The 16,163-nt window shown below is 44.2% G+C and overlaps 1 protein-coding gene and 1 pseudogene across 3 annotated transcripts in view; one reads left to right on the top strand and one right to left on the bottom strand.

Moving 5' to 3' along the window:
- XPNPEP1 (X-prolyl aminopeptidase 1) overlaps positions 1–14,200 on the bottom strand; it is a 49,636-nt gene extending 35,436 nt beyond the window's left edge. For 2 of the 3 annotated variants that reach the window (XM_004611931.3, XM_055119447.1), the window contains exons 1-3: positions 14,068–14,200; positions 8,582–8,673; positions 914–1,038 (exon numbers count right to left, since the gene is read on the bottom strand). In XM_004611931.3, the coding sequence (XP_004611988.2) occupies positions 914–1,038; positions 8,582–8,673; positions 14,068–14,099 (249 nt within the window). In that variant the 5' untranslated portion in view covers positions 14,100–14,200. The remainder of the gene's footprint in view (positions 1–913; positions 1,039–8,581; positions 8,674–14,067) is intronic. The other variant, XM_055119448.1, reaches the window with a different exon arrangement.
- Positions 9,779–9,848, top strand: LOC129399454 (U6 spliceosomal RNA; annotated as a pseudogene).
- Positions 14,201–16,163: the final 1,963 nt, after the last annotated feature.

Genomic DNA, 16,163 nt, shown 5'->3' with positions numbered 1-16,163 from the left:
CCCAATCTGCTCCGCCCACTGCCTGCGTGTCTGCTGCTTCCAATTCCGTCTTTCCTTCTCCTCTGGATCCCCCTTCTCTGCTGCTGAGGCCAGTACCCAAATCGAAACCCTCTTTACCACACCTCTGGGCTCCTTCAGTGGCCTCAGAACGGTGGTCTCGGTTCCTGGCATTTTCCCATCTGCAGTGCTCACTACACACTGCCTCTCGGACTGACCATGTCACTCTCTCGCTCCGGGATCATTAGCAACAGATTAAAAGCTGGAGGTGACTTGGAACATCAGCCGTGGTTTGGCCAGACTCCCTGAAGAGTTTAATAAGGAATTGATTTGGTTTTCTTAGGTTTTATCTAATGTCAAAGACAAAAAAAAAAAAAATTATTTTAAAATCAATCAAGATACTGGGCCCAAAACTGTTTTAATGAGGATCAAAACAAGAGCATTAAGAGAAAGCTTCAAGGACATCACCAAAGACCAAGAATATGAAGATAATCTTGGTTTGGCTGGGCTACAAGAATGAACCCTACTAATAAACATACAGATTTTGTCTTAACTCTAGGCAGAAGAAAACTGAAAATGAAACAGAAAGCTACCAATGCTTCCCATACCCTTACAAGAAACCTTCAACTTTTAATTCAAGGAACACTCACAGGTCAAATGTTTTTATACAAGGAGGAGTCTCTTGAAAATAAAAGCTCACAAACAAACTGTCAGTGACTGGATATATTCTTTGGAAACTGGGAAGCCAGAAACAGATCAACACTCAGTGAGATCCAACTAAACACAGTGTCAAGACCAGAGGTTAAGTGAGGTTGTGAGTTCACAACTAAGATCCTGCAAACACATTTGGGCTGAGAAAAAAAGCGAAAAGAAAAGAGATGACAACGTCCACTGTCGGCTCCTCTCCACTAGGTACCTGGTGGGCATCTCCTGATGGAACGATATAGGCCTGGATGGGTTCCGTAACATACTCGGAGTTCCTCATGGCTTGTCTCAGCTGCCGCAGCAGCTCTGTAGTTATCTTTGGGGCCATTCTGCCACCTGCAACAACAGAAGAGATGGTGACAACATAAGCCTGCCCCATACAACTCAATGATGCATCTAACAGGAGTCCGAGAGCATGTTCTGTCCGCAACGGCTAGGTCTTCACACTGACACTCCCAGCCTCAGACCGAGATCAAAGCTACTGATACTTACCTTCTTTGGGGCGGGTGAGGTGAGAACAGAGGAGTAGCACATAAGGCAGTGCTCCTGGCTCCAAACTCAAGGGCTACACCTGGCAGGCTCGGGGGACATTAAGGGGTCCCGGGGACCAAATAGGGGTTGGCTGTGTGCAAGGCCACTATGCTCTGGCTCCAGCCCCATACTTAGCATTCTTAAATGCCATTTCCAAACATCCATTTGTGACAAGTAGAGATGAGGTACTAACACTCATTTCCAAACCAAACAAGTGACTTCTGTTACTTTGAGGGCTTTATTCTACAGATAATGATAAAAGTACACAAAGATTCAAGTACATAAAGATTGATTCAAGTACACAAAGATCTTTGTTGATAGTACGTAAAATGGTGAGCAAAAAGCATAATTCACTAAAGCACACTCTGAAATCCTCAAAAATTACGGAGATCAAAAAAATAAAAGGCTACATTTAACTTGAAAAGATACTGACAACACTGATGGATGATTAAAAACAGATTATGAAAGAACATAGACTGTTTCTATTTATTTTAAACCCAGTATGTGCATATCCAGAAGGTTAGCCACTCAGGTGTTAAAAGCAGCTGCTGTTTGGTAGAATACTTTTGAGTGGTTTTTATTTTCTTGTGTTACACTGCCTACGTGTAACTTCTTTAAAAGAAAAGTGATAGACATTTTTTCCTCGCTCTTTGCCCCTTACTGCAATATATCTGGTTGTGGTGCTCACACACTTGGCTGCAGTGCTCACCAGGGATGACACTTCAGCTGGGGTACTCATGCCCATTCTGACCGCAGTGCTTGCTGGGGGTCACTCTGGTGATCACACACATGGGAGCTCACACTTCCTGGCAGCAGTACTCGACCCTCTTTACAGTGCTTGCACACTCTTAGCTGTGGTGCTCTCACATACCTCACCGGGTGCCAACATGCACATTCTACTGTGGTGCTGGGGTTCCAGGCAGCAAAGTTTCCAGGACTTTGCTCAATGCCTGCAGTTGACATAAAGGAATCAACTGAAGGCCTCGCACTGGTAAAGCAGGTGTTTCTAGCCATTGAACCATGCCCAGAGTCCAAGAAACGTGTTTTATACTTGTGTTACACAGCCAACCATAGATCAGGAGAAGAAAGCTCAGTCAGAAGTCAAAGATCTTAAGTCACATGCTCTATGTGGTGAATACTGCTACTGACTGAATGAGTAATCTCAGCGAGAAAGGGAGTGAGGCCTAAATGCGCCGTGTCCTCCTCTCTAAAGTGTGGAGGGTGCAGGGAAAAACCAACATTTTCAAAGTGCATCCCAAGTAGAACTCAGATCTCCAAGAGCCTACCATCCCAACAAAACCAGAGTTAGTGGCACCAGCTCTAGAAAAAAACAAAATAAATGGAAACGTAAAATTTAAATCTAGTCTTCCCAGAAATTCTTATACTTCTACTAATGTGTAAGTAGCCAAAGAGCATTGCCTCTCGGTGTGTGCAAGCATCTGCTTTGTAGGTAATGAAGGCACAGATGACGCCAAGCTCTTTAAAACCACTCTGGTTGGTTCTTCATAACACCCTTAGCACAACAAACACTGAACTCAGTTAACAGCTCTGGTAAACATCATAGCTATAGTACCATGGTTACATAACAACTTCAGAAAGTCTATTATAGAACATTAATCAGATGTACTTGACTACAGTCCACATAAAATCTAACCAATTAGAATTCAAAGTAGAATTCAAAGTAGAACAATGAACTCTTCAACTAATTTTTCAATACATTTTATGTTTTGGAACAATTCGAGTTTTGTGGGAAAGTATTCACATTCCCATACACTGCCCAGTCCCAACATATACTACCGCATCGCCCCATTACAAAGACACCCCCGCCCTTAGAGAGAGGTACATTTGTTACAACTGGTGGACCTACATTGATAAATTTATTCCCCAAAACCTATAGTTTACCCTATCTTCACTCTTGGTGCGGTAATTTCTACGGATTTTGATAAATGCATATGTCATACTTAATGTCACCATTACATAATCATATAGAATAGTTTAATAATTTTCATTGCCCTGAAAGTCTTCTGCTCATTCTATTCGTCCCTCTTTACCAAACGCCTAACAATTAATTTTTACTTTAAGTGTCTCCATAGTTATTGTCTATTCCAGAAAGTCAGACAATTGTAATCAAGCAACATATACAGGCTTATCGATTAGCATCCTTCCCCTACGTATTTAAAATTCCACCATTGGGCTTAGGGTGGGGAGGCTAGGGGCGTGGGGGGGTTTGGTGTGTGAAGGGGCCGGGTGGAGCTATACTGGGATTCTTGGTGGTGGAATATGAGCACTGGTGAAGGGATGGGTATTCGAGCATTGTATAACTGAGATTTAAACCTGAAAACTTTGTAACTTTGTAACTTTCCACAATAAAAAATTAAAAATAAATAAATAAATAAAAATAAAATTCCACCATGGTTGACCGTGGCTTGACAGTTCTTTTCCTTTTCACTGATCAATATTCTTTTCTCTAGGCCAGTGGTCCTCAGGTCTTTTTCTGATTGTGGCTGCATTCAAATCTCTTTTCTTCCTATGGTCCCCTATCCTATGGGTGGACGCCCCAAGAGTCACACTGTGCCACCCCCATTTACATAATTCTTACATTCAGGGACACCTGGGGATATTCTGGGGCCCACAGGGAACTCTATGGCCCTGACTCAGAAGCCCTGATCTAGAAAAGGCAGTTTACATATCCGTTACCTATTGAAGAATGGTTCAAGTTCTGTTGTCAAGTTTTGATCACTGCTTTCAAGTTTCGACAGTTGGAAGCTGAAAATTTAAATAAGAGTTAAAAACTCTCTAAGGTTTCAAAACTTTCCAAGGTTTTGACCACTAAATTTGAGAGCTGCTTTCAAATCCTGACCATTATAAATCATGCAGGTATAAACATTGCAATGCAAGCATGTATGTGGACTTAGACTTCTTTTTATCTCTTTATTTGAGGGCCACACCCAGAGGTGTGCAGGAGCTTCTCTGAGTTCAATGCTTAGGGGTCACTCCCAGAAATGCTGGGGGATCCTGGGGTGCCAGGAATCAAATCCAGGTCCTTGAACATGCAAGGCATGAGTTTTATCACTAAGCCCTGCCTCCAGCTCCGGACCTCAGGTTTATCTCCTCTGGGTGAAACCAGGAAGCACACTTGCTACGTCAGATGGTACAACAGTACAGTTTTATAAGAAACTGCTAAGCTGTCTTCCAAAATGGCTTTACCATTTTACATTCCACCATTAAGGAATAAAAGTCACTACTGCTCCACATCTTTTACCAGTATTTAATGTTGTCAGTGTTTTGGATATTGCCAGTGTACTTTTGAAACAAATTAAAGACATTTCATTAAGCCAAACCTACTCTAATGCCATAGTGGACAATTAGTCATAAAGCATTTATTCCCTGAAATCTAGAGCTTACCTATATTCACTCTTCATACAGCAATACTTTATATGCAATGCTTCAATATATAGTATATACATTATACCCTACTTCAATGTAATAAGTATACATATAACACTACAAACATCTTTAAGGACTGAGTCCTGACTCACTGTTGTTTATAACTACTAGGTATGACTCCTTTTGTGATTATTTTCTTCCATATTTTCATCTGCTGCTTTATCATTCCAGCATATTGGACCTCTGTATCTCAGTCATTAAGATTACCTCCAAGAGATTCCCCCTGAGATATTGTATTGATCTTGGAACTCAGAGAAAAGTGTCACAATCATTTAATATGCAGCACAGCCCCTTCATCCTCAGGGCAGGGGCGGGGAGGGGGGGGCTCTGCCTCAAAAAATTCCCAAAGGACAAAGGTACCCAATGAGGGTCACTAGAAACAGTCCTATTTACAATTCAAACATGTTCCGGCTCCTTTCACTACAGATGCTTCTGAATACTTCAGGAGGTTCAGGGTTCAGAGGGTTCAGGGGATTAGAAGGTTGGTTCTTTGTTTTTGTCTGATCTATTGAGCCTGATATTTCTTACCTATCTGGAAAAAGGAATCAGAAGTATCTGATTTAACTAAGTTTTATGTCCACATCTCCATTGGGTTGAAAATGAAAACTATCATTACCTCATAAGCTGCCAACATTTGAAAACCTTATGATGAGATCGTTGAGATCTTTAGGTTAGCATTAAAAGGAGTCAAAGAAAAACACAGACTTCTTTTGGAGAAGTGTTTCAACCTCAGTGGTACATTAGAAACACTTGGGGAACATCTGATCTAGTCTGGAGAGCAGGCTGCACATCTGGAGTTTTAAAATGACAGAAATCAATATATGTTCTTTCACAATCATTAATTTCCTTATACTAGAGGTCTAGCAGAGTATATTCTAACTTGGTTCTAGTAGGGTATATTCTAACATCAGAATCTAGGTGCTGAAGAGCACTGACTACTACGCAGCAACATTATCTATCAGTTCTTCCTGTAAGCAAGGTCAAAGGAACCAAAGACATGCACAAAAACCTCAATTACAAACCAAAAACCATCAAAGGGAAAAAACAGAAGAAAGCTCTGCATCCTGGTCTCTTTCAGCTGCTCCCTCCCTGCCACATTTGGGTCTTCAGCAGCAGCTCCTGCCTCACATTCCTCTTCCTGATGACTCCTCAAAATCACCAACATCATCAATACGGCTCCGCAGAATCACCAACACCATTTCTTTCTACAATACTGGCATTTTCAAGTATCCCTCTATAATGCCACCTGTTACCTATCTTTTTTTTGTGGGACTGAATTTGGGGGGGAGGGGCCAAACCAGGTAGTGTTCAGGGCTTACTCCTGGCTCTATGCTAAGGGATCACTCCGGGAGGGTTCAGGGGCTGTGATCGAACCCAGGTTGACCATATGCAAGGCAAGCACATTGCCTGCTCTCTTCTCCTCCTAGCTCCTTTTCCTATCACTATTCTTAAAACACTTCCCCTGATCCTTCCTCCTTACCCTCTAATCCTTCAAATTTGGTGGGTGTCATTGGTCACCAAATAAAACATAGAAAAAACAACAGGCAATGGCCGAGTCAAAAGTCTACGGGAGTGGAAGCAACTGCCACCGAGGTATATACAAGGGGCAAAGGTTGTACACTGGGTTATAAACATAAATCACAACACGTCCTAAAGTCCTAAAAGTGACTCAGTGGGCAAGTGCCTAGCACTGAGTAAGGGATAAATGATGCAATTATAAGACAGTCATGGACATGGCAGCAACTGACCGTGCAGTCAAGGTAAAGGAGATAAAAGATGAATGTAGCTGACAACCCTCACAGGACAACTAATATGAAGATTTAATGGGTTACTATATATAAAGCACTTAGAAACATAGTTGTCACATAGTAAATGTTATGTATTTGCAATTAACGGTTAGATAATTACCTACCCATGAAAAAAATGTGACAGCTAATGAAAAGAGTTGTATATATTGTTTCTCCTTAAGGCAAGAACTATGTCATCCTCACCTATTCAGCCCTGCATCTAACATATGTGTATATATATATATATATATATATATATATGTACATATACATATGCTCACTTAGTGCAAGCTGATATCAGAACCTTGTCTATCTTTTTAGATTCAACATAACAAACAGTAATGATCTTCAGTGAAAGCAAAAACCTTACAAGATGCCCTATTTAGTGTCTACTCATTTCACATCACATTATTTTTCAGAAATGTTAAGAGCGGCCAAAAGCTAATCAGGGTGTACAGGGAAGTAAGAAGCCAAGAACAACAAGCCTTGTCCATGATGTAACATTAGTCTCTATACTGCCAGGTATTTTTAAATCATGCTTTAAAGAGAATGACTCACTTAAAAGTCTTGATAATGCAGGCCTGTTTTTAGAAATAAGTGCCTCAGCCTTTAACTTTTATCACAAAAAGACTTTTTTGCTGATAAGATGTACATGAAAAGCACACCATTATTTACATCATTAGGTGATGAAGAGAATTTAACATGTGTGAAATCTCCACACACAGTATCTGAGACACTGAATAAATTTAAGAAGTATTACTTGAATCTGAAGCACCAACTAGGATTCCTACAATGTCTGAAGGGCCCACACTAATTTTCTATGGGCCGATTTACTCCAATTTGAAGGGGTCGATTTACTCCAATTTAAGCATCTTAACACACACACAGGTGCCAAGTTGCTCTTTCAACATTAGACATTTGATTCTCTGACCCACCACTAAGAGAAAGCCAAAAGAGGGGTGAATTCTCAAAATAATCCTCCAGAAAAGTCACTACTTCCATTTTACACATTAGGAAACAGTTAAATACTTGCACAAGTCAACAGATCACCAGAAACCAGGACCCAAGGCTCTAGAATTCCCAAGTTTAAGCTCTACAGTACTATATTATCTAGGGACATGTCCTCAGCTCTCTTGAAGCATTCTAAATGCAAACAAATCAAAACAAATCACTTTCAGCATCCAGCTGGAATCTATAATCTCAAATAACCTCAATATTCTCTATTTTCCTGAACTTTTATATTTATTTCTATGTATAAAAGAAACAGAAAAAAGAAGTTATCTTCAAACTTGTGATTCTATCACTTTTTACCTTTTCTTCTTCTTTTTCCTGTTCTTCCTCTTCCCTTCTAATAACTCAAAATGAACCAGACACATCTATATTCAAAACACTAAAACTGTCTACAATTATAGCATTAAACACTGATCTTCAAAAAGAGATTAGTCGTAGTTTTTTATGTGCTTTAAGGGATGGATTTGGATTTTGCAATTAACTAAAAAGAAATGCTGAATAATCAATAAAAAAAAAAAAAAAAGAACTGACTTGTATGGTTAAGATACACTGCAATATACTACTTTTAAGAATCCAGATTTCTAGCAACCCGGTAAAACAACTAAGCAATTTGGGAAGAGCAAGATGGTTCCAGAAACTTTTCCCCAAAATGATCTTCCTAAATGTACAAAATAATTACAAAAAAATATGCAGAAATAATTTTTCTCATTTCATAATCTTATGGTTAAAATGAAATGCTAATGTCTAAGGTGATCAGTAAAGGACTAACTGTAATAATTAGAAATACTAGAATAGGACTTTTCCAATAAAAACTCTTCCACCATCATCACTACCACTGCAATCACTGACTAATGAAAACTGCAAAAACTGTAACTTTCTATCTTACTATCTAGAAACACAGCAAACATGTAGAAGTAATAACTACCTTCCTAAGATGACAAAGGACAAAATCTTTTTTAATTTCCAGATACCCGTCTCCCCAGCCCCCAGCATGCTCACTTACTAATTCTCTCCCCTCTCTTCTCTCCCAACTTGGGGTTGGGATAGAGGGAACTTAAAATCCTCTTGAGATGTGCCATCTAATTAATAGGTAAAATTATTACCTGATTTCACACCTGGGTCTCCTGAGTGTGTCACCACCTCGTTAGGCTCAATTATCCTTAAATTTCTCAGCTGAAAATCCGGGTGACTTGTCCTTAAGAAGAAAGAGAACAGGATATTGCAGACTTTGACCTCAGTAAACGTGGTGAGGCACAGTCAGAGCGGAAATCAGCTTAACGTCAGTCATTGTTCCTTCCTTAGGCCAAAGGACTCTCACCCCAGTCATCAGGAGGGAAATAAATCTCAGATGGAATAGATCAAACATCATGGGAAGTTCAATCTTCTCAGGTCTCACTCTAGCCAGTGAATTCTCTTTAGCTAAGTCCTCCTCCTATTTTATGTGTCTAATAAGATTGCATTTGCAACAACAAATTTTCATGTATACAAATTCTGTTTCATTCTTTTCCAAATGTGCCTATTCTTTTTTTTTTGTATTTTATTTTATAATTATTTTTTTTCAATTTATTTTTAATTAGTGAATCACCGTGACGGTACAGTTACAGATTTATACATTTTTGTGCTCATATTTCCCTCATACAAAGTTCAAGAACCCATCCCTTCACCAGTGCCCATTCTCCACCACCAGTAAACCCAGCATCCCTCCCACCTCCCCAGTCCCATCTCCCCCCACTCCACCCTGCCACTGTGGTAGGGTATTCCCTTTTGTTCTCTCTCTCTACTTAGGTGTTGTGGTTTGCAATAGAGGTGTTGAGTGGCCATTGTGTTCGGTCTCTAGTGCCTATTCTTTTTTTATGGCATCCTAATCTTCCACTACAGTTTCTCGGCATTCCCTTAGTGGTCTTTCTAATTTCAGGATCCCAGTTTTTAAAATTCAGTTGAGGCTTTTCATTAGGAACACATGGATTGATAATCCCAAAATTTCCTGATTCTACTGGCTCCCTCTTGGTGTGCCACTCCTTGTGTACTCTTGTCATCTTTAATTAAGAGCTCTTCTTCAGAAGAGACCATCTTACCTATGAGGAGACATGTCCTGACTATATAAGCTTTGCTATCATAGCTTTTAAGATTTTCACTTTAATTTCTTATCGAGATTTGCACACACATCTCCCATCCCAGTGTAGTGATAATCTGATGCCATGAACCCCAAGTATGAAAGCCTACAGTGTCTGTTAGCCTCCCCAAGATTCAACCTTCCAACCCTTAATCAGCTTTACCCATCTTTCAGTTCCCCTAAATTTGTGCTCACTTCAGCAGCACATCTACTAGAATAGGAATGACACAGAGAAGATTAGTATGGGCCCTGCGCAAATTCATGCCACATTCTGCCTTTCTCTTCACAATGACTGGCTTTTCTATTCATAGGATTTATCTGTTTCACGTGAATTTTTAAATGGATGAGCACTGAATTATTAATATTAATCTTTATAATTTGTATACCTGTTTAAAAAGATATAGTATTTAAAAAAAAATTTTTTTTCTTATCCACCAACCACTGATTTTCAATTTCATGGAATTCTAGGAGAGGAGCCCTATTCATCTATACATATGTGGGTATCATCACCTCCACAATAAAATTTTAGAAACAAAAAAATGAGAGGAATATCTCTCCCATATAGAAAACATACGAAAGGACAAAAAAAAAATTGTCTAAGTCAGCAGAACAAAAAATTTTGTCCACAGGAATGAGCTTATGAGTGGGAGGGTTCCTCAAACACTGGTGGAGAGAAGCAGGTTCTTTGATGGTGAGACTGGCATCAGGATGATGCAAGCATGGAAAGTATGATTAACATGGGGCTGGAGTGATAGCACAGCGGGTAGGGCGTTTGCCTTGCACGCAGCCAACCCGGGTTCGATTCCCAGCATCCCATATGGTCCCCTGAGCACAGCCAGGAGTAATTCCTGAGTGCAGAGCCAGGAATGACCCCTGAGCATCGCTGGGTGTGACCCAAAAAAAAGCAAAAAAATAAAAAAGAAAAAAGAAAGTATGATTAACAGTATTGTAAATCCTGGTGCCTCAATAAAAATGGGGAAAATTCTAAAAAATTAGTAAATTCCCCTAAAATTCTGGCCCCTGAGAATTTCCTTTTTTCAGGTCTAAATCAGTCAACAAGTATTTCCTGAGAATGTTCCACAATCCAGGTCCTTTTCTAGACAGAGCAGTGAACAAAACAGACTTCTCTGACAACAAGAGAGTTATATGGGCAGGAAGGGATTGACAAAAGGACATGGGAGGAGAAGCAACAGACACAAAACAAGAGTAAAATCTGTCAGGTAAAGTCTGAATCCCAGGAAACAAAGTGAAGCAGGGTATGGCTGGAATACCTGAGAGAAAGGAAGGAATGCGGAGAGCCTGAGGTACTTTAGCTATACCTTACCCAACATTTTTTAGTAGCAGCAGAAGAGGAATCCAGGTTAGCTCAGTCCGCTGCACAGCCAGAAGATAAAGACACTTTACCCATCATCCTAGGCCTGCTCTTAGATGCCTGCAAAGGCAAATTCTTGATCGAGAAAACTGCAAATCCCCAGATACCATTCTGAATATTAAAAAAGATGAATGTTGGGTGGAGACGCAGTTTAATGGACCGGAGCACAAGCTTTGCAGGACAGAGGCTCAGGTTCAAGCCCCAGCACCATAGGATTTCCTGAGCACTGAAGCCAGGAGTGGCCCCTGAGCATTGTCAGATATGGCCCCAAACCTATTTGATTTGGTCTTTAATATCTTTCACCTATTAAAAAAAAAGGTTTTTTTTAGTTTTCAGCGTGTAAGTTCTATGCTATTTTTATTCAATTTATTTACAGGTATTTTGTGTTTTGATGTTATTATGAATAAGTGTTTGTTTTTTTTTAATTTGTTTTTGGGCCATACCCAGTGGTGCTCAGAGCATACTCCTAGCTCTGTGCTCAGGGATCACTCCTAGCAGGCTCAAGGAAGGATATGCAGTGCAGGGCCAGGGGGGTTGAGCCCAGGTGGGCCACAAGCAAGGCAAGCACCCTCCCTGCTGTACCATCTCTGCAACACATTTCTAAGATGGGGAGACTCGGAAGTCAACGTTTCTAGATAGTCGAGAGTAAACTGGTTCCAATGAGTAAGTCAGGCACAGCACAAGAGAACCAGAGGCAAGTTACTTAGTTCTTCATCCACTTCACAGAAGAAACAAAGATAATCTGCCACAGGCTATTACACCTCGGTCTCTGCCAAGACTGAAACCTCTGAAGTTCAGGCTCTCTCTGTGATCATCACCTCTACCTGCCAGGATCAAAGAAGCCATGAAGCAGCTAAAATTAGACACCCTGCTCCTGTGCAGATGCCGGGCTCTACGGAGACCAACACTCATCCACTCTCCACTTGCTTAGACATTCTTAGGCTCTCACCCAGAGCAGGGTCATCGTCCAAAGTCACCGCTGGAAGGGAGCTCAGGAGCCCCTCCGATCTAGCTCCCTGCCGGTTTCTAGTCAAAGAAACTGAGAAACAACAAATCAGGCTAGGTTCAAGACCTCAAAGCTACTTGCAAGACAGAGTTAAGCCAGCACAAGAGTCCTGGTCTCCCGACTCCCAGCTCTGTGCTCCGCTCCTCCTTCCCAGGACTTCCCTGGAGTTGATGTGGTGATGTGAGCTGAGGCAGGTAAGGGGAAGAGAAGGCAGAGATTCAAGGTGTGCATAAGATGGTTATGGCATATGTTTCTCCCCTTTTACCGAGACAGCCCAACAGGGATAGGATGACCCCTTCCCTTACCACAGTGCATCCGTATGATGAGAATAACACGTCTATCATTCAGGAAGGAGCAAAACAAGACAGCGATGCTCAATACAGTGCAAGGGTAGACTGGACAAGCTCTAGGGTGGGGAAATGGGAATTGTGATCTCTGAACCCATCTCTCCTCCTCTGGATTATTGGCTCCTTGACTTTCCTTTGGAGAAAGAGGAAAGATTGCTCACTCAATACCAGAGTTCAGATGAGTCATTCTGCTTGCTCAGGTGAGTGTTGGGACCCGGGCCTGGTTTTTCCATTTCTCCAATCGCCTAACTAGATCAGGGATGGAGGGACTAGGATCAAATCAGCCCAACGGGTACAAGATGGTGAGAATTCAGCTCTATCTGAATTTCCGCTGGAACTTTCTATTTCTCCTGGCACTTTCAATTCAAAAATGCCTTACTTGCCATAAAGAAAAAGTCTACCTGAAAAATGAAGCCAACACTGAAAAACTCTGAGCCAAAAAAGACATCATCGCAAGATAAAGTTGAATGCCAGTACTGGTCTCTTGAACTCTGCTGTGCCAGGAGCTTTCTGCCTAATTCATTTTGGAGCTAAGTTTCCATCATCTAAAATAGAAGTTTATACTGAATGGCATTCACATTCTGCCACTTACAAGAGGAATCTGGGGCAAACGGCGCCCTCCCTCCCCCCAACCCATCCTTCGCTCAGCCTCCTCCGTTGCTTGTGCTATGCGGGAAGGAGGCTCTACCATCTGACTCTCCAGTTCCCGAAACCTTGTGATTCTATGAACACAGCCAAGCCCATTTGGTTCCATCAGGCTGCCGTCAGTCTTGACCACTTGCCTGCTGCCATTCCAGCTCTTTACAGTCCACCTGCTGGTCAGCTGCACCTTGCCACACCGTTCCAGGGGGCAGGTCCAGTTCTCTACCACCCCTGACATGTGATGGCAAGGCCAAGTTCAAGCCGAGGTCAGCCTGGGATCTGTCCACCCAGGAGCTAGACAAGCTAGAGCCAAGGTCCTCGCTCAGCAAGTGGGTCTGTCTACACTGCCAAGTCATTTATTCACTCAAGGCTCAGCGTGGACGCGGGTCAGAGATTGGGGAACCCTGGCGTGGCTCCCCAGAAGTTTGGCTTCTTGGCCTTTGTAGACTCTGAAAGTGTGGTCCCTTCTTCCCACGTGGTGGCCTGCTCTGGTCAACACACCCTGGTGGTGGGGGGAGGAAAACAGGCCGAGAAGTGCTTAACGTGAGACGGAGAGGACCCCCGGGGCCGGTCACTGCAGGGATCTTCCTGCAAATGAGCCAAGGACCGGGCAGGGGTCGCGGCTGCCGATCTTGGCGGCGGCGACAGACCCCGACTGCGAACTGCAGGTGTGGGATTTGTCGGGACTGTCACCTGCGGGTGTGATTTCCGGGGTTAGAGGTGCGAGCGCCGGGGCTCCCATCCCCGCAGCCCAGGCGGGACGCAGAGGGACCAACTTCCTGCAAGCACGGGGCCTTCCTGCGGGGCCCGACGGGCGCCGGTGGTCCCCGCCCCCTCGGGCCGAGCGCCGCAGCTCTTGGCGGGGACGCGGCCGGGGCGGCCGGCGACAAGCCGGAGACCCCGCTAGAGACCACCCGGAACTTGCTGGGCTCCCTCCCCGGCTCGGGCTCGGGGGTGCTCGGGGCAGCCCCGGCCTCGGCCCAGGCGCGCGGGCTGCTCCCGCCGCTCCTCGCGCGCTCGGCCCTGCCCTCCCGGGTGCACCACGCGCGCCGGGCCCCGCGGGGCCGCGCGCTGCCCGGACGCCGGCTCGCCGGCGGAGTTCCCCTCACCTTACTCGCGGTGCCTTTCTGGAGGCTGCCATTCGGCGGTGACGTGCCCCGGCACACGTCAGGGGAGCGCAGACCAGCTGATCAGCCGCCGGCCCGCGGCAGGGAGGGACCGAGCGGAGGCCCGCGCGCCGCGCCCGAGGCCACGCCTCCTCTGTGACGTCAGCGCGTTCGCCCCGCCCCCGGGGCGCTGCAGGCTCGGGTCGCTAAGGCCGGCGGCGCGGCAAGTTTCTGGGGTATCCTGGCTGCGGGAGGAGGATGCGCGGCCCCCCACCTCGGGTCTCAGGCCTGCTGGCTTTTAGACTCGGTCCTCCAAGAGAAATAGAAAGAAGGACTTTGAGGGCTAAAAGTGCTGCGCCGCGATGGGCCGCTCTCACCCGTTCCGGCCTTTCTGATAGAGATGACAAAGGGGACATAGCCCTTTCCTGAGCTTTTCAGAGATGGACCCCGAAGTCGCTACTCCAGACAGCTTAGGACCGTATTACAAACCATAACACCCGAAGGGAGAGAGAAAGGGAATGTGCCTGCCACGGAGGCAGGGGGTAGGGAGGGGTGGGGGCGGGGGGAGGGATGCTGGGAACATTGGTGGTGGAGAATGGGCACGGGTGGAGGGGTGGGTACTAGAGCATTGTTTGACTGAAACGCAATCAGGAAAATTTGTAAGTCTGTAACTTTATCTCACTGATGATTCATTAAATAAAATTTAAAAAAATTAAATCCTGCTGCCCACTCTACTAAGGGTAGAGTGCTCTACTGACAAATAGGCGCTTCCCCCTAAACATGTCCTAAGGCAGGCCTGTGACTCAGTGCAAGAGCAGACGCTCCCTTGTGTAGGAATTGGGTTCGATTCCCACGCCGGGATTGGGGGGATGTGGGGGTGGGGAGTGGGGAGTTGCTTCTGACTCACTGCACCAAAAACAAAACAAAAATGAGCCCCACCGGTTTCCTCCAGCTCCATCAGTGACTGCTCCTTCCTCTCCAATGCTCCTGCCAAAAATGCTGGGGCCATTCCTGCCTCAGTTCTTTCACACCCCACTTCCAGTCTGTCAGAACATCCTGTTGGCCCTGCCTCAAACTAAAAGGCCCACGGGCCCTCCTACCGCCTCCACCTGGTCTCCCCTGGTCTGCCATCTCACCAGTCACATGGATGACACTGGCCTGTCCTGTTGCCGTCCCTCACCCGCACAGCCTAGCCCAGCTACAGAGCACGGCTATCAAGTTGGACATCATGCCTCTTGTCTGTGTAGCACTTGCCGATGGCGGCTTTTTACACTCACTTAGATCTACTCCAGTCTCATGTCCTGCTACTCTCTGCAAGCGCTCTGCTCTGTAGGAACTGGCCTTCTTGCTACCCCTGAAAGAGCTGGGCACATTCAAACCCAAACGCTCTTAGACTTGCTCCTTCAGCTTCCCCTAAACTTGCCTTCAAGTAGAACCTCAGTGAGATTTCTCCTAACCACCCTATTTAAAACCGTGTAAAAAAAAAAATTCTAATGCCCTCTTTTATATAGCATTTATGACCTTGAAACAGCACTGTAGCACTGTCGTTCAATTTGCTTGAGCGGGCACCAGTAATGTCTCCATTGTGAGACTTCTTACTGATTTTGGCATATCAAATACACCACGGGTAGCTTGCCAGGCTCTGCTATGCGGGCAGGATACTCTCGGTAGCTTGCCGGGCCCTCTGGGAGGGATGGAGGAATCAAACCCGAGTCGGCCGCGTGCAAGGCAAACACCCTACTTGCTATGCTATCACTCCAGTCCACCTTGAAATATAGTTTTAAAAAATTAAATTCCCTGTGTTATATTCTGACTCCCCTGGCATGCACAAAGACATGCAACATATACACAAGGATACCCATGTCATTGCCATCTGTGCAAGAATTGTGTTTTATTAATGATGGCCGATGCCAGACTTATACTAAGTTTCATGTTTTCTACATGAATTAATGTTCTCCAGAATGTATAGTTCTCAGGAGTAGAGAAACTGGCTCTCTCTTCATGGTTATGGCCCTGGTGTTTAGAACAGCACCAAGCACAGTACTTAGGAAACATCTGCTAAATGAAAAATGGCCACTTAAAAAAAGTGTTATTTACCT

This window comes from Sorex araneus, chromosome 11 (genome assembly GCF_027595985.1).
Source record: "Sorex araneus isolate mSorAra2 chromosome 11, mSorAra2.pri, whole genome shotgun sequence".
Lineage (NCBI taxonomy): Eukaryota > Metazoa > Chordata > Mammalia > Eulipotyphla > Soricidae > Sorex > Sorex araneus.
Note: the sequence above shows the minus strand (reverse complement) of the source record. Positions and strands in the feature narration are given on the sequence as shown.